The 23606-nt window shown below is 44.6% G+C and overlaps 1 protein-coding gene across 1 annotated transcript in view; it reads left to right on the forward strand.

Moving 5' to 3' along the window:
• LOC135386350 (cell adhesion molecule Dscam1-like) overlaps positions 1–23606 on the forward strand; it is a 357610-nt gene that overhangs the window by 218389 nt on the left and 115615 nt on the right. The window contains exon 36 of the mRNA XM_064616211.1: positions 17181–17207. Coding sequence (XP_064472281.1) covers positions 17181–17207 — 27 coding nt within the window. The remainder of the gene's footprint in view (positions 1–17180; positions 17208–23606) is intronic.

The raw sequence follows: 23606 nt of genomic DNA on the forward strand, positions 1-23606 counted from the left end.
TAAAGGGCATTAACCGTCCTCGCGCAGAGCGGAGCAAAAAACAGAAACCTTCAAAGGAGGCGCGTCTCCATCAGTGAATACACTTATGTGAGCATTCAGACTCGTGTACAGATGTTCTTTGTTTTCATTGTGTGCATATGTATGTACATATACATCATGATGAGGGGACGAAACAGGTTGTTCCTATTGCTGTGTATAATGAATATTGTTTTGACATTGCGGGGTTGAAATTTGGAGATGATCGTGTCTTCATTGACTGATAGGAAACTTTATACATCGAGGAACAAAAAGAAAGATTAACCGGCCTCGTTGCTGTGACATTAAAAAAAAAAGAACTAAAAGTAAGAATGAACAAAGAAAAGTAACCTGATAAAAGAAAGATATACAAAAGTTGAAAAGGAGGGTTGCCATCAGCTTTGTGACGTCCAAGCTACGCATGGGACATACAAAGCTGAATACCTGTTCCTTTGCGTGCTTGAATAAGCGGTCTTCAATGTGTTTTAAGCTATTACCATTACTGTTTTGTTTTCCATTGATATTTACCCCCCACCGTTCCATTCCTCCGCAAAACTTCTCGGCCACATGGGCGAAAACGGCCCGTTCAGCAGACGCGCTTCGGGAGCGTTCGAGAGAATCTTCGCATACATCCGTGTTGGCGCGCCACCTGACGGCGTCTTCCGCGAACGGGCCGCCTCGGCTGCGCCGCCCCTCACACCAGACAATATTCATCTAGCCACCATAGGGGGGCGGTTCGTCACCGGAACACTGGTTGCAAGGTTGACCCCGTTCCAAAGAGAATGCGTTTCACCGTGTTTTACCAAAGGGATTAGTCCGGTGCCCGAATCGCACTTCCGCGAACCTGGATTCCGAAGACCGCTGACCGTAATAATTTCACGTCTTTGCTAAGGGCACGGAAAGCATGGAAGTCACGAAAACTCAGCGTGGGGCTCCGTTGCTGGGGCGCGGACAAAAGTTGAGAGACTGACCAAGGTTAGGCCAGGAGAGCCTTTTACGTATTTCACACGTTGGGGAGTGGGTCAGTTCATGTAGAATATGCACCCGCCCGGACTGACCAAGGTTAGGTCAAAAAAGCCTTTTACTATTTCACACGTTGGAGAGTGGCCCACACGTTGCTATTGGTTGTTGTGATCACGTGACATCCCCCCGAAGCCTCCTCGCTGGTGGAGGTGCCTGCCGAGATATTACAACTGGACAGTATTCGCAGAGCCCAATTTCTAGGCTATGGGGAAAAAAAAAACTGTGTGCTCTGAAACTTACGAGAGTTGCCGCAGTACCCAGTCACCTCTGAAAGTCGTCTGCTAGTCACGCCGGTGTACTAGCGCGCGCAAAGGCAGACGACTTCGGCATCCTATCACGGATTACCGCGGGGCGACGTAGCCGTTCCTGTTGTTGCCAACGCAGATCGCGGCACGCTCTGCAACCTTTATCAATTTAATTCGGTTATTTAATAACTGTGACGTGCTTTGTCGGGTAAGTTCGCGGTATTCCATTTTCAACGAAGGGCAATCGAATGGTACACTTTATGAGAGGAGCAAGGGGTTACGAAACCGTCCCTTTAAGAAATGAGAACAAGTTATACTGAAAAAAAGAAAAAAAGATACTAGATTCTAAGTTAAGATACTAGATATTGACTTTTAAAAGTGTTTATAAGGTTTGTTACTTCTTTCGCTATGCAATATTGCAGCGACGGGGCTGCAGGCGCCAGATACTAATCTGAGATGAACATGGATTAATCATTCGGGGCCTTACGCCGTGAGAAAACGGTGATGGAGGAGGAGCTACAGGCAAAAAGTTACCTGACGTTGGCCTGAGCTCCATGTATACTAAAAAACACAGTGTTTCACCTGATGTGACAAAAAAAAAAAAGCGTACTAACAAATCTACTTATCTGAACCTTATCGCGTCAACGCTGTTTATCTCGGGGGAGACATTTCCATTACGTCCGAGCACTTTTATCAAATTTAATTCACGAGTAAGTGAATTTTCCGAAGTGATATTCGGAACTTGCCGAGTCAATCTCACGTTTTTTTCTTTTTTCTTTTTTTACAGAAACAGAAAGCGCACGTCGGATTTACCCAATTGCATTGCAAAATACATTCTCTACCACTTTGGTAGTATCTGCAATATCATATAATATCTGTAATATCTGGGTAAGGGGGGGGGGACGAAAACCGCCGTTTCAAGGCGCGCAAATTGTCGTCCAAGCGAATTGAATTCGATAAAAGTGCTCAGAAGTGATGGCAAAATAGCGTTATCGGCAAAATAGGCTAAATAGCAAAATAGCCTGACATAGATAGCGTTGACCCCATAATGTTCAGACAAGTAGATTTTTTTAAATACGATTTTTTATCGCGTTAGGTGAAACACCCTGTATACGCAGTCAGTAGGCGCGTTTACATGAAGGCGACATAAGTCGACTGGGCGTGATACGTCGATCTCCCCTCTCCATGTAAACCTGCCTACATCGACCTAAAGGGGACTTCGACGCAGCAGAAATGAGTCCCAATGTTGGGGTAGATCAGACGACTGGAGTCGTCACAAAGTGCTAAGTTGGGGTAGTTGGTGTGACATTACTAGCTTAGGCTGCTAAGGGCGACGTCGGACAAAGTAGGAGACACGACAACAGAAACAGCTCACTCTCAACTGACGAATTTAATGCAAGGAACAAAAAATATCAGAGCTACAAGATATGATGACGTCAACAGCAATGACCAGCAGGGTTAGCACACCTGTGCGACTCTCAGTTTGATAACACTCAGTTAGTCGACAGTATAGATAACTCAGTCAGTCGACTCTTGCTTTCAGTCGACGTATGCGCCCATGTAAACGCGCCTAGTAAAGAAAGTTCAATTAGAACACCATTCCAGTATACAAACTACAATCAATAAAAAAATGAAGTCGGAACACACTGGACTTGCGAAGCATTCAACCAGAAAAGAGCAGGTGCTTTCGGTATTTGACGTCAAAAAATAAAAATGAAAAACGTCCGCCATTTTAGTCAGTCTATGTCAATATGTTTTGTTTTCTTTTTTCTTTATTTTGCGCCTGCTGCTGACTGAATAATGCATATTTTCGTAGTCACTAGAGAGTGTAAGCGGTCCGCTGATGGCGTCACCGCGACGCGATACCGTACACCGGAACCAATGACACCGTGCGTGACTCAGAATATTAGAGAGTTTTAGTATACCGTTGATAAAGTTATCGTCTCTATCGGAACCAATCGCACTCGTGCGTGACTCAGAATCTTATCCACTGATTGGTTCCGGTTGATACGGTGAGACGCTAGCCACGTTATCAACGGTCTGCTAAAAACTCTCTATTAGAGAGTTTTAAACATCGATTAAAACTCTCTATTAGAGAGTTTTTAATATACTCTCTATTATCTGTTGATTGAGTGCGGTAGACACGGTACTTCGGAAGCCACGTTATTAACGGTAAAAACTTTAACCCCCCCCCCCCGACCCCCATTGCCGGGGAACACAGAAACGACGACACAAAGATAACGCTGACAGCACGTGTCGTCTTTTCTGTGTTTCCCGGCACTGGGGAGGGGGGTTAAAGTTTTTACAAAATATGTTTGGACCAACAGCCCACATCATCTGATTATTTCGTGTCATCTACTAACACTGGCTATTCTTAACCAAAGGAACAATGTTCAGAAGGCCCACAGTTATAAGAATTCTAAGTTTGAGTTAGATCATAATTGCCGGTAAATGACTTAACATCAGTAATCTTCGCACTATAAATTTTCTGAACCAATCGGCATGCGCAAAAAAATGTTTTGATTGAAGGATACAACGTTTTTTTTTAAACAGTATATCAATATTTTCATGTTTCGATGACCCGGTTATAAATCGCATCACTCGTCTTTGTCGCATTATGAGCATATGGCACTTTCCTTCTGTCGTGGTACAGAATATGAAAACGCAATAAGTTAATCTTGAGGAAAGAAATGCGTAATAAAGACAAAGACTGACAGAGCTGGGGAGAAACCTCGTGAGTCTCTGAAACGTACCGATTTTTCTAGACAGGTCAGTAAGAAGACTGCTAATCTGACAGATACAGTTCGCTCCCTAATGAAGCCGGGACCCTCTCAAGATTAGTACCACTAAAGCACAGAATCGCTTCATACACATCTTTTTGTTTGGTTGAAGGGAATAACATGTACTTTGGTTTTGTTCACGTTGAGACAGAGGCAGTTTGATGACAACCTAAACGACCAAGGGCGTCATTTGCGTCGCTTTCAAGTGAAAGAAGCCAATAGTTTGCGAGACAAAAAAATAAAATAAAAATAAAATAGTGTCATCACCAAATAAGAACAATTTCGGTAAGGAGAAAATATGTGTAATATCGTTGATATAGACCAGAAAGAGCGTATAGGACCTCAAATTGATAGTGTTACCAAATTACCCCCCAAACGTGCTTAAAGGGAGACTTCGGAAGGATTCGGAAAAAAAAAATAGGTGAACGTCATACCGAACACTACAACATTCCCATTCATTTTGTGCGAGTAATTAATTCGTAAATGGTGACAATAGAAAACCGAAACCAACATGCAAAGCGCACAGCGGTTCGCCCGGAGGAAGATACTGTGACGTCACCCGGCATTGTCGTCTGCTACGAAGCTCGCATTCTTCCATGCCGGATGACGTCGGCAGTGTTGCTTTCAGCGCCCTCTTGCTTCGCAGAGGCGAAGCGCTCACTTCGTAACAATTCGTTCGAAGGAAATCTGCGCACTCTGGGAACGCGATATTTCGTATGTATGTCCCTGACACCCCACGGGTTACTGCTATCATGCAGAGTTGTACGTAACGCGTTACTAGTAATTGCGTTACTAGTAATCAATTACTTTTTTCAGTAAATTTTAATGTAATCAATTAATTTTGTGAGCAAGTAATCTTCGAAGTAATCTGATTACAATTTTCGGTAATCAATTACTGAGTAATCGATTACTTTTTTAACCTTCTGTCAACAATGGCAACACTTTTCAGATAGCCCGATCTTCGACTGAAGCAATGACGCAGAGGTCACTGTGACAGCCGTCTCTAGTCCTCACGTGTTCCATGCAGACCACAGTAATACGATAATTCCTTACAACCGCGACCTACTGGAGCAACAGTAACAATAGTAACAAAACGAAGCGGATGTTTCAACGCCTATACGGTCGTCCTCATCTGGGACAGGAGGCGAGACAATTTAAAAGTAACGGGAAAAGTAACGCGTTACATTTCTAATCGGTAACGTATTACATTTCTGATGAAGTAATTTGTAACGGTAAAGAATTACTTTTCGCGCAGTAGTAACAGTAATTGTAATCAATTACTTTTTTCGAGTAACGTGTACAACTCTGCTGCTATGTCACAATCGTTGTGGTGATTTTGTTGCAGAGTCCCACTTTAAAATATCGAGTAACCTGAGTAGAGTATTTCAGTGACGAGTTGTAGCGATCTATCACGAGTCCTGTAATGACACAACGTGAACGTGTTGCTTCAAATCAGACTTGTGCGTAACGCGCTACTAGTAATTGCGTTACTTGTAATCAATTACTTTTTTGAGTAATTTTTCGAGTAATCAGTTACTTTAAAGTCAAAGTAATTTTTCGAGTAATCTATTACTTTTCTGAGTAATCGATTACTCAGTAATTGATTACTTTCCCGGCAGAGACTTACTCATCTTTTAGATGTTCTGCACCAAGTCAAGATCTTCGTGCCGTCAGCCTTTGTTCTGGAATTTCAGGGTCTCTCCCCCTAATCTGTTCCTACACCAGTGTGGTGGTACCTTTGTGGTAGCTTTGGAGGTTTAGTGAGTCATGGGGAAGTTTCACGCATGATCTTCCACAATCGGGTCAACGTCTTCCCGGGCGATTACTACAGTAGACGTACATATTTTTGGGTTATTTCAGCTGTTCCACTGTTGAACTTTCCTTTTTTCTTCTTTTTTCTTTTTTTTTTGCTGAGGCACACAAAGACGGGTATAATTTGCGTGAATGCAGAGTAACGACCGGAGTAACGCGTTACTTTTCTACTCGTTACTCAATTACATTTGAAGTCCTGTAATTGGTAAGGGTAATCAATTACTTTTTCCGTACAAGTAACGGTAACGGTAATCAATTACTTTTTTCGAGTAACGGGCACAAGTCTGCTTCAAATGTACACACATCGAAAACACGCACACACACTGGCGTAATATGTGGTGTCGTATCCATCCCTCTTGTTATACAAACAAGCCAGACACGCGCCTCGCCTGTCGCGGATAAAATATTTCTGTGTCCTGCCCCAAGACACTTGGGAGTCTCTCTCCAGTGATATCGTTGCACACATGTCCACATACTTGTGTATCGCTAGCGTGTACGTGCAAGCCTTTCGTGGGTATTGTCGGCTGGGCGACAGCGTCTCATAACTGACAGCTTCTCTAAAACGAAAAAAGAGAGGCGGAAAGCCGTCAAAACAGGGCAGAGAAGAGTCGGGAAAGAAATCGTCTCAGCTTTTTGACAACACAAGCCGAATCTCGCGTTCGATCTGAGCTATAGGGATATACCGTAATTTCACGCGTATAAGCCGCATCGCAGATAAGCCGCAGGACGCGTTTTTAGGAATGTTTTGAAATTTTTCTGGCAGATAAGCCGCACTCGCAGATAAGCCGCGGGCAATACGAGACGACTGATTTGTGCGACAAACGAGACCATAGAGAAGGCCATAGACCCTGTGGTCCATACTCCGGGGTCGGCATAGTGTACAACAAAGGAGGTTTGTGTCCTTGTTGGGCGTTTCTCATGGAATTGATGGGTCAGTGGTCTTCCAGAAGATGTGAATCACTGTCACCACTTTCGTTAAAGTTGCTTGGGGGAATGCACCAGGAAGATCAATCTACTCGAATGTGGACCCGTCCCTGTTACGCACCACTCGTGCATCAGCAGGGCAGTGCTGTTCCAGAAACACTGTCGGCTCTTTCGTTAAAACCGACGTATGGGGAAAATACCAGGGAAAAATAGTCATCAGATAAGCCGCACCGGTGGATAAGCCGCAGAGCGCCCGTGAGAAACAAAAATCGCGCATAAGCCGCGGCTAATACGCGTGAAATTACGGGTACCCGTCTCTTTTGCGAGGGGGGTGTCAGGGGAGTGTGTAACAAGGACAGCGACATTTATATGTCGTGAATGTAATTCTCGGTAAATGAGTACGAGGGAGATTTATTAAAATGGGGTTGGGGGGAAGGGGCGCGGGGACAGGAAAGATAAGGGAGCGTCTTTCGACCATCTCCTTTCGACCTTTCACCTTTGACGACGCCGATTGAAAGGTAAACGGTAAATGAATTTACGCTAACTGTATATTATGTGGGAATGAAATTATAGGTGCTGTAAGACAGAATAAGCGCCCTCGTCATCACAATCGTCATCATCAGTTTCGGGGCGCCAGGGGGTGGGGGGAATATATTTATTAGACGAAAGGAAAAAACGGGGGAATGGTCAGCCAAACGGGACGTCCGCTTGCTATTCCGCAACAAAAAGAAAATTAATGAAGATGAACAAAGAAGAATGGGCTACAAATGAAATAAATAAAAAAAGAACAGAAGAAGAATGAAGATGAAGAAACAAGAATAAAATAAATAAAAGAAAAGAACGAAGAAGAAAGAAAACGAGAAGAATGGAGAAGAAGAACGAAGAATAAAATAAACAAAAAAGAAAAGAAAAAAGAACTGGGAAGTAAAGGATAGGACCAACAAACGGTGAAAGGAGGATCAGACAGAATAAAGACAAAGATGAGAAAAGAAAAGATGACTAACAAACAGTGAAAGAATGATGAGATGGGTTACATAAGATGATTTTAAAAGAAAAGCATGAGGGGGCACGAGGGATTCGAGCCCTTAGTATTGGATTTTTCTCGTATCACAATCTCTCCTACTGTATATACATAACCATCATTTCATACTTAACTGTATCTATTTTTCAACACATTACCCCCAATAATAATGCGCTAACACGTGAATATACCCTTATAATAATAATAAGTAATTTGAGTATATTTACACGTAAGATGTCTCAGCCGCTTTTTGTGGCGACATGCCACACGTGCCGCATGGTAGGACTGCGGATAATTTCGACCGCTTGGGGGTTCTTTTGACGTGCGCCGGAAATCTCCGACGCGCGGCGCTGTAAGAAATATTTACCTCCCCCACATTTAGAGATGCGAAGCCCCAGAAAAAAAAAAAAAATTCAGGGGGAAAACGGTTTTCTTTTGTTTTTTCCTCGTCTCCGGAAAAATAGCCCAAAATTTCCGGGCGACAAAATTCAAAAACGTAAATTTTCGTGCCTTCGATGCGTTCCAACCCGCCAACAGTGCCATAGGTGCCTCAAATCCGCCAACAACCACCAACTTAGAGCTCCGTCTGGCTGCTCCAAGCGATCGCCATCGCGTTCACATAATGTCGGAGTTCCGGTCGGAATGGACGGATTGTTCTCTAATACTTACCTATCGCTGAGTAGACAGCAGTCTCATGGGATGTTCTGCTCTGCATTTATGCCTAGAGGGTGAACACTACTAAAGTTTCTAGCCCATTGTATGCTGTGGTTTAGCCGGCAATGCTTCGTCTGAGCAGTAACCGCGTTTGTTTCGATTTTTTTCAATTTTTCGGAAAAACCCCGAAAGAAACGTTTTTTCTTTTTTTCGAGCGATTCAAAATTCCCGGAAATTTTGCATCTCTACCTACATTGCTACCGTTCTCGCCGGGATCTCTCGCCTGCGAATAAGAAAAAAAAAAGAAAAACAAGTATGTCGGACGTGCGTGTAACCAATTATGCACGACATTGTTGACTTCATCATCGTATTGGAACTTTGCGTCACCAGAGTGCTCTTTGAAAGCTCCAAAAATGTGACAGCCTCCACGCGAGAAGGAATGAGCACGGTTTGAGGGAAACATTCAATTCCCGGACAGTCGATGACTGCGTCAGAAGAAGCAGGGCACATCAGTCACTCCTATTGGTGCTCGTAAGCGCGTGACGTCGTCCACCTCACAGCCATTACGGTATTTGCAGCGGCCATTTTCTACCTATCAATTACCGCCCTTGCTGTGATTGATTGATTGATTTTTAAAAGAAAAAATTGAGATGTTAGTCTCGAGTCACTCGGGACTGGCTACTCCGGGACGCGTTATTAGGAAAGGGAAAGAAAGGGAAATTACACAAAACGCGACGCTTTGCAACGGAATGGAAACAGAATAAATGAGAACATCACCACCTAGCTTGGCACCAAAAGCGAAATCTGAATGCACAAAAACAAAGAGCGTCACAATCTACCCTTGCTGTGAAATTTGGAATGCAGATTCATATTGATGCAAGTCACCGCGTTTTACATCATTCGCCGAGCATGACTTGCGGCAAAGTGCCGTTATTCCTGTAAAAGTAACTCATGGTGTGATTGTTCGGGAGGTAGTGGTACCTTCAGCGGGACTATACTGAATTATGCGTACGAAAAGTGCCTTAGTCGAACACCACGCTTTCTTACATTCCGACTAAATTGTATCAGCAGCACGGTCGAGTAGAAACAGCATTCACTCCTTATTAGTGGAATCTCCAAGGCCGTGCTGATGGGAGGTGGTGAGTTCGAATCTTGCCACAAATTATGCTGTCTCGGGTTTTCAAACGCGAACTCGCGACGTGGTCCTTATGCGGGAACAAGGCGACATCATTGACGGAGAACAGTCCTGGCATCCATTTGTCAAGAAGCAATCTGCTGTCGAAGACAGGAGGAAACGTCTTCTCCATCATATTTCACAGATTGCGCCGCCAGATGGCGTTGGGCCATATACGTACATGCTTACATGGCGGGCGAGGGAAAACTCTTGTCGACGAGCTTACACGAGGCTGCGCTTTCCTCGGTGATTGATGAGACGCCGTTATCTAACAGGGTTCGCTATTCTCATGCTTCGAGCGACTCATCATCTACAGACTCAGCTGGTCCTTTAGGTATTTAATTCGCACCTCTTCCACCTCGCTCTTATTGGGCGATTATATATCCGCTTCTGGGTCACTCCTTCCTCGAGCTGCCCCAAATTTCAACCTTGCGTTCTCTCGTTGAGCGGCTGATTGGAGAAAATTGGCTTTAATGGAGACCCCGAGTCGCGTTACATCGAATTCAACTAGCATTGTCTCATTTTTTAAACGGGTTGCGACACGCTGGATAGATGTAAAGGAGGGCCTCATCATGATAGGCAACCTCTCCAGGTTGCGAGTTCGAACCAGGCGGAAGTCATCGTAGAAATTGTTTAGGCACCTCTTCGTTGGTGTACCGGGGTATTGGGATTTCATTGGACTTTGAACCGGAAGGTAAATCGCCTGTAACCATATGTGTTTAATGGGACCATGAAGAGATTTAAAAAAACTCTTCAATCATATATATTGCATTTCTAGCCGCTAATTCATTCATCATGTGGAGTATGAACACAACATTGGTTAGACTAACGGAGATGTTAACTAAAGACCACGACCAAAGAACGCGACTGCTTCGACGCCACCGCTGCCGGCACGACGGCGAAACGGGCTGTGACGTCAAAAGCAGGCGACCTTGGCCACTGTCGGGCTAGCTTGTTGCAACCTTGGGGTGAGCAAAGGATGTAAGTGACGTCAGTTGGCTCGCTGGGTGGGGGAGATGTCAAGCGACCGCTCGACGCTTTTTTCTTTTGCGCGTGAACTGCGCTCTGGTTGAACGTGATATGGCAAAAATATGATGTATTTCAGATAATAGGCCTCCTTATCAGAGATGGGTACTATGATAACGTGGCTTCCGAAGTACCCTATCTACCGCACCCAATCAACAGATAAGATTCCATTGGTTCCGGTAGGTATACGATAACATCACCGTGACGTTAATGACGGCCTACTGATACTCACTAATGATAGTAGTCTTGCGTTGTACAATTATCAGATTATCATTTATTCATCGTGAACGTGATAAGACAATATGAGAGAATCTCATTCCAAAGCGTTGATCATAACTGCAGGCTTTGTGCAAACCCGACTGTGCCGTATTCAAACGTGGTATCTATAAGCGCCGTCATTCCATAGATAAGGGTTCCGCGTTTTCAGTTTTTATTTCTGGGCGCATTCGGCGTATGTTTTTAGATGTTTATAGACCACCCGCACCCCTACGCCATTGATTACATAACGCCGCCGCGCAAAGCATGCTATTGGGCACTATCAGCTTTATCAGCCTATATGAGCCGACGCGCAACGATTAGTGAAGGAACTGTTTCTTCTGTATTTTTTGATAATTTTCTGTATCCCAGCTGTTTTCTTTTGTTTGCTGGAAAGCATTAGGGAGTAGCAAGCCCACTCCGTGGCTAACCATTCCCTTCCCTTTTTTCTTACTTTGCATTAAACATATTCCCCCTCCCCTCGACGCGTTTTTCCCGCCTCTTGCCCACCACAGGAAAATACATCCTCGAACCAGGCTTCTCGTGACGTGACATGTTTGCAAACAGAGGGTCGTCTATTGATTTTCACGAAATCGACGTTTTTCGGTGTTTTTCCTGGCGTGTACATAGTTTACCCGACAGTTATCGGCGAATAGAAATCCCAATGTAATTGTAATTGCGCACGACTATGTGTCGTTTTACGGCTAGCGAAAAAGTTAACGGGGGGGGGGGATATGTTTATTGAGAAAAAAAAAAACAAGGAAAGGTTAGTCAGGCAAAGGCCGACTTGCTATTCCTTTCGTAAAGAGGAACGGAAAAGGAAAGGGGACGAAAAGATAGGAAGAAAACGAAAAAAGGAAAGAAGGCGGCATGAAAGAAAACGAAAAAAAAACGAAAGAAAGAAAGCGAAAAAAAAGGGAGAAAACGAAATAGAGGAAAGAAAACGAAAAAATAGAGAGAGAACGAAAAAAAAGAAAGAAAAGAAAAAAGAAAGAAACGAAAAGAAAAGGGAAAGAAACGAAAAAGAGGAAAGAAAACGAAAAAAGGAAAAAAGGAAAGAAGCGAAAAAAGTTAACGGATATTTTTCACAACCATCGTATTTCTGTATGGTTTTCTGATCTGCATCAACAACTTGCAGGGCATGCGCAGCAATTTATCTCTATGACTTGAGAACCCGAGACGAGGTAGGGACGATAACAGACAAACACAAACACAAGTCATGGATCGTCACCACCAGCTCGCTTGCTACTAACCCAGGCAGCACAATGTACTGAAAGTCGAGTGCAATAGGGGTGGACGGGTTGGTGGAAAGCCTTGAACGCACTCGTGAAGCTAAAGAACATTGATAAGACACGTACCGTCCACCCCTATTGCACTCGACTTTCAGTACATTGTGCTGCTTGGGTAACTTTCCTTTCGTTATAATTTATCTCTGTTATGTCCTGGAGTGTCCCTCTGTATTCGGTGTTTTTCGATTAAAACCGAATGAGGGAAAATTTACCCGGCGTATGTTTTTCGGTGTTTTTCGATTAAAACCGAAAACGCGGAACCCTATGACCTTATTAGTGTCTTCCAGACTCCCTAATGGGACCTACAGAATTACGATGAATACAGACTCCAGAAATGACGTCAAATCTTAGCACGTGACGTAGTTTTTCGTTATCGTGTTCATCCATATAGTGGTGGTACCGGAAGCCGAAACGGAAATCGTTAGGATCGTTTCCGGTTTGTCTCGGAGCTAAATAAGAATAAACTAAAAATGATTTATTACAATAACATATCGGTGATTGCCACCGGTTATCAGTCTTGAGTTACGACACACTGTGAGGAAGAACGTGCTGATGCCGAAATTTCATCGTGGTGGTGAGTCGTCATCGTGGTGGTGCAAGATAAAGAGCTCATCGTTATGGGCAACGCCACGACATAACGCTCTCGCGGAGTGTGCGTCCGGAGCCGACTTCTAAGTGAACTGTGCCGACATATATGTCTGAGGTGGATGTATGCGTCCGAGATATTCGGGACATCCACGTCCCTCTGGGGAAGGACTCTGGGACGGGGTATAGCGTCTGGGGTTTGAGAGCATGCGTGTAAACTCTTGAGACAGGCAGGATAGAAGACCCGTGCCGAAAGCCGTAGGGAACGTAAAATTTTAATATCTTTTTCGATAAGGAGAAAAAACGAGAGTAAATTATGTCGTTCCTGTTGAGCATTCGTTCGAATCTGTAGCACCTCTTTAGTATGGCGGGGAATGTCCTTAAAGAAAAAACAATAAAAACGAGGTAGGCTATATCGGATAGTACTTTTGAAAAGCAGTTGTTCCTGCGGGCTAATAAAGATTTTGGGCAATGCAATTTTCAACTTTGACCTCTTCGAATTTCTTTGATAGCGAATTCCAACTCACGTCAAAGTATCTTGAAAGTAACGAGTTACTTTTAAGATTATTTAATGCTCCATCTTATACTTTTTCAAGATTGGGTGTTTAGTACTCTACGCAGTTACTTTTTCTTTTTTGCCCGGTACTCGGTAATTTAACTGAAATACTTTTTGTGTGTTGTACAAGCCTGCCCCCCCCCTCCAACGCCAGTGTCTAAGGCTTCAAGATGGAGCGTTCGAACCGTACCATTGTCCGTGCTACCTCCGGTTTTCCCTGGGTTTGCAGAAAAAATTTTCACACTGATGTCGGCACACTTGTGAAAGGCCTAACAGCTGTTTGTGGGCACTCAGTGTGGAAATAAATAAATGAATAAGTTCCCCTTGAAGTCGGCCCAGGATGAATAATTAATAACCACCCGTGTCTCCCTTCCTGCTATGTACCTGTGGACGTCTTTGTGTCGTCCATAGCCACAATAAACCTCTACCCGAGAAACGTCATCATGACGTTGGTATAGTCAGACCGAAACCGAAACACATCGGAAGGGGAGAGCCGGTTTCCACGAATGAGCACTTGTTCGCTGCCTCCTATTGAAAGAAAAGTAGAACCGAAGGTCACGTCCCTTTCAGGGATCATCGTAATCCCATCAAGACCGTGACTTTCGGGCGCGATCTTGTTGTCCCCATAGCTTCAAGCATATAGTTCAACTCTACCAAACCGGTGGCGCTGTCGAACACTATGACGTCATTTGTTTACAAACAGGGAGAGGTCTATTGCTTTCTGATGCAAAATCCCATTCTCAGCTTCGCAGGCGTCTGGAAACGTCCTATTCAAGAACACGTACTGAACAATAACAAAAACTTTAGTGGGGCTGATTAAAAGCGAGAGAAAGAGTGGTAGTTCCTTCACCAACAGTTGTCTCCTTTCCTTTCCCGCCTTTCCTTTATTTTCTTTAACGCCTCTCTATAGGTGGAGCTGCTGTTGACCGTTTGTCGTGTTTGGGGTCCCCGCCGGAGGGCGTCTCGGAGATAGTGTACGTATCTGTCATATGACCGCGGGGAGTCTATCATCATTGTTCGGGCATGTTGTGTTTATTTACGCAAGCGGAAGAAGCGATTCTTGTTTACAAAGCGAAAGGAAGATTGCTTTCGCCTCTTTCACTTTGGAGGATTGTGCCGCAACAAATGTACGAGTATAATGGCAGACGACCCTATATCTGTGAAAGGGGTTGTATAGGCTCAGAGTTTTGCTGGATAGATGTAACATACGGTTGTATGCAGCAGTCATGGGTATAAGCTACATACGAAAAACGTTTACGGTTTGCCTTCAAATATGGTAACTGACAATGAAAAAATGGCTAGGAAGCAAGCGAGCTGGTGAAGATGATGCATAATGTAAAAACCCCGAGACTAGGGAACACGAAGGGTGTTCGTGTTGTGTCTGTCCCTTCATGTTCCCTAGTCTCGTGCTTTTTACATTAGGCATGGTAACTGAGTTACGGTTACAGTTGCTATATTTTGAAATCTAACTAGTTACAGCTAGTTACCGCGTACTTGAGTTACCTATTTAAAGGAAAAAACGAAGCGGAATAAATGTAACTCAAGAAGTTGTTTAAGCACTTGTACTGTCCAACCATAGCTATACACTAGGGATAGAGCCACTACTCGGAGACGCGAGCAAAGATGATAAAAGGACCATCGTATAACGCGCCATCGGTAAACAGATACCGTTTTTAAAACGATTATTTTCTTGTTTGATATCCTAGAATGAATTGCTGTGAACAAGTATAGCACCACTCTGTCGCGAGCAGACGAATGTTTCGCAGCGAATGAGGCGTATTGCCGGTGCGACGTCACAGGACTGAAGGGGTGGCCCAGAGATGGAAACCTCCTGCCGCGTTTTTTTACAATTAAATTGCGTTGTAGCGGGACCTTGTTGAACCGAAATATTTTTCATGTATGATTTTTATGGGCCATTTCACGAAATACGAGCGGTATTTAAACAGCTAGAACACGCCTTCCATGCTCCTTTAGGCTTCGCAGATTTAGGTTGTCATCGGTTAAGCGCCTGTTTTTCGAATGGGATAATATATCAATTGCCTCTGTTGTAAATATGATAATTATGGAACGAAGTTATGGTGGTGTTAAACAAGCTTTGTTGAATAATGTGCTAAATTGTGTTCTATTATGTGTATCTTGGAACGTTATTATACTTCTGTTCGTAACCATGTGGAAACCACATTCAGACAATGCATCTCTCTTTCTTACGCGACGTAAAGAAGATGAAGAAGAGAGAGGGGGGAGTCTGTTTATTTTGGTAGGAAAGTCAAGTATTACTGAATGTAATAAAACCAGGTTTTATTACATTCTTATTGCTTAATAAGAAGAAGAAGGAAAGTCGTCCAGTAAGAACAAAGACGCTGTAATGATTACAAATGATGCTATAGAAACTAGTCACTAAATAAGCTTCACTTCAGAGTATCGACACTGACTTCCACGAGCGAGCATGCGCCATCTTGTTTCGGCGCCACGGTAGCCACGCGCACTTCAGCGCGCGACGCCATCTATCGTGCGCGGGTGAAACGTTCCTTTCTCTTGCAAGCAGCCCATCAAGGTCAGACGGCCTTGAGCTCACCTTGACATCCTCGGGACGCTGTGGTGGCAAATACATGGATTATCGCGCAACAATCACACACGCTTCTGTATCCCACAGGGACCATTAAGGGTGAACCGCATGGCACGAAGAACTGATCGAAAATTAGCCTAACCGAAATCGGGACCGAACTTTTTTTCTGTGCATCACCGCATGCTGCTACCGAAATGCACCCCGAATTTCGGCCGAAGACGTCTGGCCTTGGGGAACATCGCCTTTCAACCATCCAGGTCAATGAGATAATCCCTGTATTCATATAGGGGTAGACGTCGCACACACGGCAACAGTCAACCCCATTGCTACGTCATCGTTGCTATGGTTCTCCTTCCGGCTGGATAGCCATTGGCTGCTTCTACTTTTTCGGTTGGCTTCACATCCCATTTCGGAGGAGAAATCTGGCTTTGGCCAGATCGGGCCGAATCCGGCACGGAATTCTGTTCTCCGAAAAAAAGTTCGGTCCCGAATTCGGTTCGGAAAGAATTCGGCCGCTTTTCGGGCCATGCGGTTCACGCTTTACGTCAGCCGTTTTTGATCCTCAAACGGGGACAGTGCCGGTGTGGTGCTGAAACAAGATGGCGCTCCTGCTCTCCCTTGGAGACATCAGTGTCGATACTCTGAAGCGTAGCTTATTTAGTGACTCTAATGGAAACTGCACTGTAAACTGGAAAACACCCTTATGGGTGTAAATGGCTTGTCCTATAACTGACACCTCTTTTTACACCGTACATGGTCTGGAACACCCTTTTTAGAGGGTGTATTCCGTGTAAATCACCCCTGGAGAGGGCGCTTTTCTTTGAAAATGCCCTCTTTTGCACCCTTTAAACACCCTTTTAGGAGGGTGTAAGATCGTTAAACACCCTCCTAAAAAGGTGTATAAAGGGTGCAAAAGACGGTATTTTCAAGGAAAAGCACCCTTTCAAAGGGCGTTTTACACGGGATACACCCTCTAAAAAGGGTGTTCCAGACCATACGGTGTAAAAAGAGGAGTCAATTATAGGACAAGTGATTTACACCCATAAGGGTGTTTTTCAGTTTACAGTGTGTCTTGACGGGCATTGAACCAATACAGAAAAATAAAAAAAGGACTTGCACGGTGTCACATCCCACGTTATGTTTTCTCGAGAGTGTTTCCCAAGTCCAGCGGGTTTAGCGTGCATATATTTGTGTGCATACTGACACACTTTTCCAGCAATATCAACGTGTAAACATAGTGACTTGCTCATTTCAGTGGGAACGAGAACACGCTCGGCGCAAGGTATAGACTATTCTATATATTTCTATTGTGTCGTCCTTTTGAGTGTTTCCCCGCACGGGGGTGTTTAGCAATCTTAATACTATTCTATGTTTAGTGAATGCTGAGGAGTTCAGAACTTGTGGTCTCGCTACCAGCTCCGGTGGCGCAGCGGTAACGCGTGCGCTTGGAGACTGGGAGGTCCGCGGTTCGAATCCGCGGGCGGGCCGGCTGTGCCGTCTGGGGTTTTTCCTGGGTTTCCCTCAGATGTGTAATAGGCGTATGCCGGCACAGTTCCCCTGAAGTCGGCCCAGGGACGCAGCTATCCTCCCCCCGAGCGGATTCCGCTCGGTCTTCCACTTCACCCTTTCCTCTCCTCCTCTCCACCACCTTTCCCTTCCCGAGAAACATGCCGCCTAATCAGGCAGGCAGACCTCTCGGGTGCCTCCCAACGACACTCCTCCTCCCCCTCCTCGTGGTCTCGCTCCTGGACAGGGACGTGGTAGCTGACTAGCTGGGGCGCGCTGACGCACTCGGGGATCGTACGAGCTATATGGATGACCCTGTTAGGGTGCGCAAACTTATTTCCAGGTGCGTGCCAACGGGACAGCGACAGCGATTCTTTTAGCATGCATCAGGCACAATCATCAAAAAAGAAAAGAAAAGAAAGCGCTGCGTTGATAACTCCAGCTCACTTGCGCTCTCTGCGGCGCACCACAACAACAGACACCCGTCTAACTGCACTCTTAAAAAAAGGGTATACTTTAACTCCTTTTTTTTTTTTGCCACATATATAACACCCTTTTGGAGAGTACAATTACGCTCAAAAGGGTGTCTCCTCACTCCCTCAAGGGAGTAGCATAACACCTTTCTCCCTACTGGAGAGTAATATTACTCCCCGGCAGGGAGAAGGTGTTATGCTACTCCCTTGAGGGAGTGAGGAGACACCCTTTTGAGCGTAATTGTACTCTCCAAAAGGGTGTTATATACAGTGAACCCTCGTTAATATGACCCCCGATAATATGACTTACGCGCTTTACGACCATACTCCTGGGGAACAATGCAGTGAAACCTCTGCAAATCCCCCCCGTTAATATGACAATTCCGCATTATGACCAAAATTTTCGGGAACGACCATGGTCATAATAACGAGGGTTCACTCTATGTGGCAATTAAAGGACTTAAAGTACACCCTTTTTTTTAAGAGTGTGGTATGGAAATGCTGAAACACTCCTCCCCTTTTAGTTCTGCTAAGCGCCGCCAGGGTGGCTCTTCTCCCGCTCCGCCGGTCAGCGGCGGTAGCTCCTGCTTCGAGTAGTACATGTCAATTGTAATCCAATTACCGCTTTAAAAGGGGCTTCGACACTGTCATAATACTTTAGTATATACGCGCTGTACTATGCACGCCATAAAATCGAGTCTAAAATAATTGTTTTTTTTTTCGTGCCGCTCTTGGCTACACTCTTAGAAATGAACTTCACTGCATAGCACGCTCCCAACCAACCATCATCTCGAATGATATCGTTATCTGCCCTGATTTGTTAAAAACGGGAGGCGTACGCCTTTTTTGTGACACTTATTCTGTTCATAATTGTCACAAAAAAGGCGTACGCCTCCCGTTTTCAACAAATCAGGGCCGATAACGATATCATTCGAGATGATGGTTGGCTAGGAGCGTGCTATGCGGTGAAGTTCATTTTTAAGAGTGTAGATAGAAACACTTAACACAGGCTGGCGTCAAGTCCAGACATCGTAGGAGAGATAAAGACGTACGGCCATTCCCATTGGTTCTCGTCTGCACGTGACTACGGCCCCTCACTGCTGTGATGTCACTGTCGGACGGGTGTATTGGCGGTGCCGATTCGCTACGCTGTGTCATTACACCTTTCGCTGTACAACTTGATGTGTTGGTACACGCGTAAATAATTGTCTCTTTCTTTTATCCACGACCTACTAGATTACAACGACCATTTCATACGAACCCCTTCCCAGCGCCGCATCTTTTGAAGGTAGCGGTGGCGCTTCTCATCGTCCCAGTTATTGCTTCCTCAACTTCTACAATACTTTGTACTTCAGCTTACCTTAGTATTTCTGTACAAGCGGTGGATACTCCACGGAAGATGTTTGATTCTGAGGTTGATTATCATCAACATTCTATGCCTTTTCATAGGAGCTATTGCTGTCGTCTGCTACGGTAGTCGTACATACGCTTCTGCGCGTTCAGAATTCCAATTTCCGTCGTCCAATCATGGTGCAGATCTGGCGTGCCGATGAGTAGCGCCCCTAGCGGATCGTGCGGACGGGCTTCTCATAGAGGTTGCTGATTATGACATGGTCGTTAGAATCTAGTAGGTCGTGCTTTTATCCGGCATTTGTTGGGGCGCAACCACTATATATAGGCACAGTGTGCAACAATCGGTGTAACAAAGTTTGCTATCACATTCGTCCCCACTCTTTTAGAATGTTATTTACCACTTCCCTAATAAACAACAACAACTTTATTACGATGGTGATGATGATCGGGGTGTTTTACATTCTACTTTGTTTATTACATTTACGTATTACATATGTACATATTACATATTTTATTACATATATTACATATATGTACATATTACATTACATATTACATTTACATATACTTTGTTTTCCCGTATTGAGGCCGATATTAGGCTGAAGAATCAATTCCATCCAGTACAGATATAAAGCGCATTGCATTCTTCAATTTGTCGCGAAGAGATATCGTTACAAGTGAATCTCTTTACGGACGCATTCACTTTAGTTTTTCCTTTCCAGCCACGATTCATCATTATACGCGCATTCCGTAACTCCGGGAAACCGAAAGAAAAACGTTTCACTTCGACGTTTTTTTTTCTTTTGTATTTTTTACCGTGGATCCGAAATTGCTATATTCAGGCGTCTTCTGTCGCTATTTTAAGGAGAAGTTTACTTTCATTTTACGCTTAAATTGCGTCTTCCACCGTCGAGAAAATTACGCCTTTCACCCGTTGCTTCTGCTTCGAAAGGCGTGACAACGGGTTTGGGTATACGTCGTCTGCAACTTTATTTGAGCAGCGCCGCGATAAAGCTCGTGTTCGCAGGCGACAGATTGTCGTCTGCTTGCTTTTGTCGTTTGATTTCTGCTCGGGACATAGTAACCGGAAATGAGTATCAGCGAATGGAAACGTGATTAGTTTCGAGACGGTGTTGTCTATGGTGCGGTTGCCCGTGGGGCGCTTCGCGAAAGATGGGAATCAGAGAGAGGAGATCGAGATACTGGATGGCAGAAAATCGCCCTTCATTCTCTGTAGCCCTGCAATTAGAGCAACGAAGGCCGTCCTTGTTAGTTTCCGGAATGCGCCGTTTAATGCCGATATTGAGCTTTATTTCGTTGAAGACGTGGACGGAGCTTTGATGCCCGCGTTCTCTGTGAGTAAACACGAATAATGAACGTGGGTGTTAAGTTGATTTGATTTGATTTGATTTGGGTTTTTCTGGCGCATTAGCTACTAAGGCCATAATGCGCCAAATACCAGTGTAAGTTTTATCTGTGTAAAATTTGTGTATTTACTAAAACAGTGTTGAGTGCTGGGTTAGTAGTTAAAATCACAGATCCTTTAAAAACTCGGTATCTCTAAAAAACATATAGATCTTGACACTGACAACTATGTATTTAGCTTGGAAGGTGTCGAACACCTGTTTGAAAACTTCGGTCCGCGGACGCTTTCCGCCCGCGATCAAGGAAGGAGAAGAATGTTTTACCATAAGAGGTTAAGGAAATGAATGTTCCCATTGGTCACCCACACTTCACATTCATACATGTGGGAAGGTCCCGGAGTTTTAAGGAAAACCCATCGGCCGGGGTTTGACCAAGACCCCGACCGCCACCGTTCAAGGCTTCTACCCTTCGCCTTTCATCCCCTCGGCACGGTACGGATAACACCTGAGGACTGGGGGCTGGGGTCCGTGGTGGCGCCACTCACCAAACACCAGCCGAAGCCGGTGCCCCCTGCGGGGGGGTGTTAAGTGAGGATGTGAGACTTAACATAAGCGCGAACGTTCAGTGGCGCTTGGGGTTACCCGATTAATGATGCAGGGTGCATGTCGGGGCTGTCTATCAGCATCCCAGAATGCTTTGCGAGGAAACTGCTTCGGACACACGGTCACTTCTATTACGTGGAAATTTTCGGTGTCTCGATGGCCATGATATTTGAAACCCGGTGCGAATCGCACCGTCGGCTAGGTGTCGCTCTTAGGCAAATATTGGCGCGTGAAGTCGGCCCAGTACGCGAGCAGCACGTCGGCATATCAGACAGCTCGGTAACAGCATCGCCATCACCAGCAGCTCAAGTCGCGATGACAGTGGGTCCGCCTTCTTGAAGTCACCTAAGCGTCGTCTCTTACGAAAACGCCAACGGGGTGGTTTTGCACACACTATCTTGGGGGTCATTTTGAAACGCTACGAGCACTGCTATATACAGGAATCCGGAGAGTACACTTTAAAAGGCTATCTATTCAACCATAGAACGGGAAGGCTAGCGGTGATGTCACATGTCTGACCCCCAAATTTCACTTTTCGCGGTGGAACCTCCTCATATTCATATCTGTCTGAGAGACCGTTGATAACATTGGGAAACCGAAACTAGACTTCAAAATGACTGTCGTGCCGCAGTTCTCGCGTGTGTGTTACGTGTCGTGTTAGACGTGTTCTATAAGCCAAATGCAGTTTCCATTTTCAGCTGTGCTCTTTGGAGTCGCACTTCCTGAAAGCAAAGAGACCCCGAGATAATTGTGTGTCGTCTAGAGGATCGATGTCTTCGGCTAAAGACATCGATTCGGAGCCTCACTTAGAGAATCGATCTTTTTTTCGGCCCGGGCGAACAACAATGGGTATCCAGTGAGCCCCTTGGTCTTTCCATGTGTTGACCTTTCAACGAGGGGCTATTCTTCTCGCATCCGGGCTTTTAGGGCTCGTACTGTCCAACTGCGTCACCCGCTGATTATACCTAAAAAGCGGTAGTTGTCCTCTCCAAGTAAGGTTCCACCTCTCTAGCCCACACTGTAAACTGAAAAACACCCTTATGGGTGTAAATCGCTTGTCCTATAATTGACTCCTCTTTTTACACCGTATGGTCTGGAACACCCTTTTTAGAGGGTGTATCCCGTGTAAAACGCCCTTTGAAAGGGTGCTTTTCCTTGAAAATGCCGTCTTTTGCACCCTTTATACACCTTTTTAGGAGGGTGTTTAACGATCTTACACCCTCCTAAAAGAGTGTTTAAAGGGTGCAAAAGAGGGCATTTTCAAAGAAAAGCGCCCTTTCCAGGGGTGATTTACACGGAATACACCCTCTAAAAAGGGTGTTCCAGACCATGTACGGTGTAAAAAGAGGTGTCAGTTATAGGACAAACCATTTACACCCATAAGGGTGTTTTCCAGTTTACAGTGGCAGACACGTCATTTTCTTCACAAGTCACAAGGCTTAGCATTCCCGTGTTTCTCCTGCGCTAAAAGTGAATCAGATGGGGTTGTTGAAATGCATAAAAAAAAAAAGTTCTAGTCCGCAGAATTTTATAATTCTTACATTTTTAGATTCAGTATATGACCTCCTTCCACTTCTACGCAATATTTACCTTCCTAACGCTTTCACTAATTTTTTTTTAAAAACGAGTGGTCCCGATACGGAACTACACCCAAAAAGAAAAAAACACGGACGGACGCTTTTTTCCGTAGGGTTTCCTCAAACGCTGTCAGGAAAGTGTTCACAGTGAAGTTGGTCCAGGACAGACCGGTCGGCAATAAAGCGCCACCAAACCCGCGTCACCCGCTATCTTACGAGGTCAGGATAACGGCACTTGGTCACCAACATGCCAGATGAATGCAAGGGTCGTACGGAAAGCAAACTGTGGAAAACAAAAGTAACACAACGTGAAAGTCGACCCACTCTTGCTAACTAACTGGGATTGGTGGCAGCGCAAGCTTCATTTCTTTATCTAGTCGAGAAGTCGTCCTTTGTCGATAAAAATATTGTCATCATTTGTCACTGAAATGCGTTACAATATTTAGATTTTTTTTTTCAATTATGCGTGCAGAAAAAAAAAAGATACCCATTATCCACTACACCGGGTGGCCCGATAATGTTTTTCATTTAGTCAACTTTTGGAAAAGATGTAGAGTACTTTCTCAGAAGTAACTCTAACTGTATGTGTGTATTTCTTTAATGTGTATCCGTAATTGTAACTTGGATACTTTTGAACACACTTATCTGTAACTCAGATACTTTGTAATACTATCTATGTACAGGGTGAATTTAGCGTAATAAACGTGTAACCTTTGCTAACCTCACCCTGTATACACGTAGATATAGTATATGCTATATAGATCCCAATAAATAAATAAAGCATCTTGAACAACCCTGCACGAGG

Source organism: Ornithodoros turicata, chromosome 2 (assembly GCF_037126465.1).
Source record: "Ornithodoros turicata isolate Travis chromosome 2, ASM3712646v1, whole genome shotgun sequence".
In the NCBI taxonomy this organism is placed as follows: Eukaryota; Metazoa; Arthropoda; class Arachnida; order Ixodida; family Argasidae; genus Ornithodoros; species Ornithodoros turicata.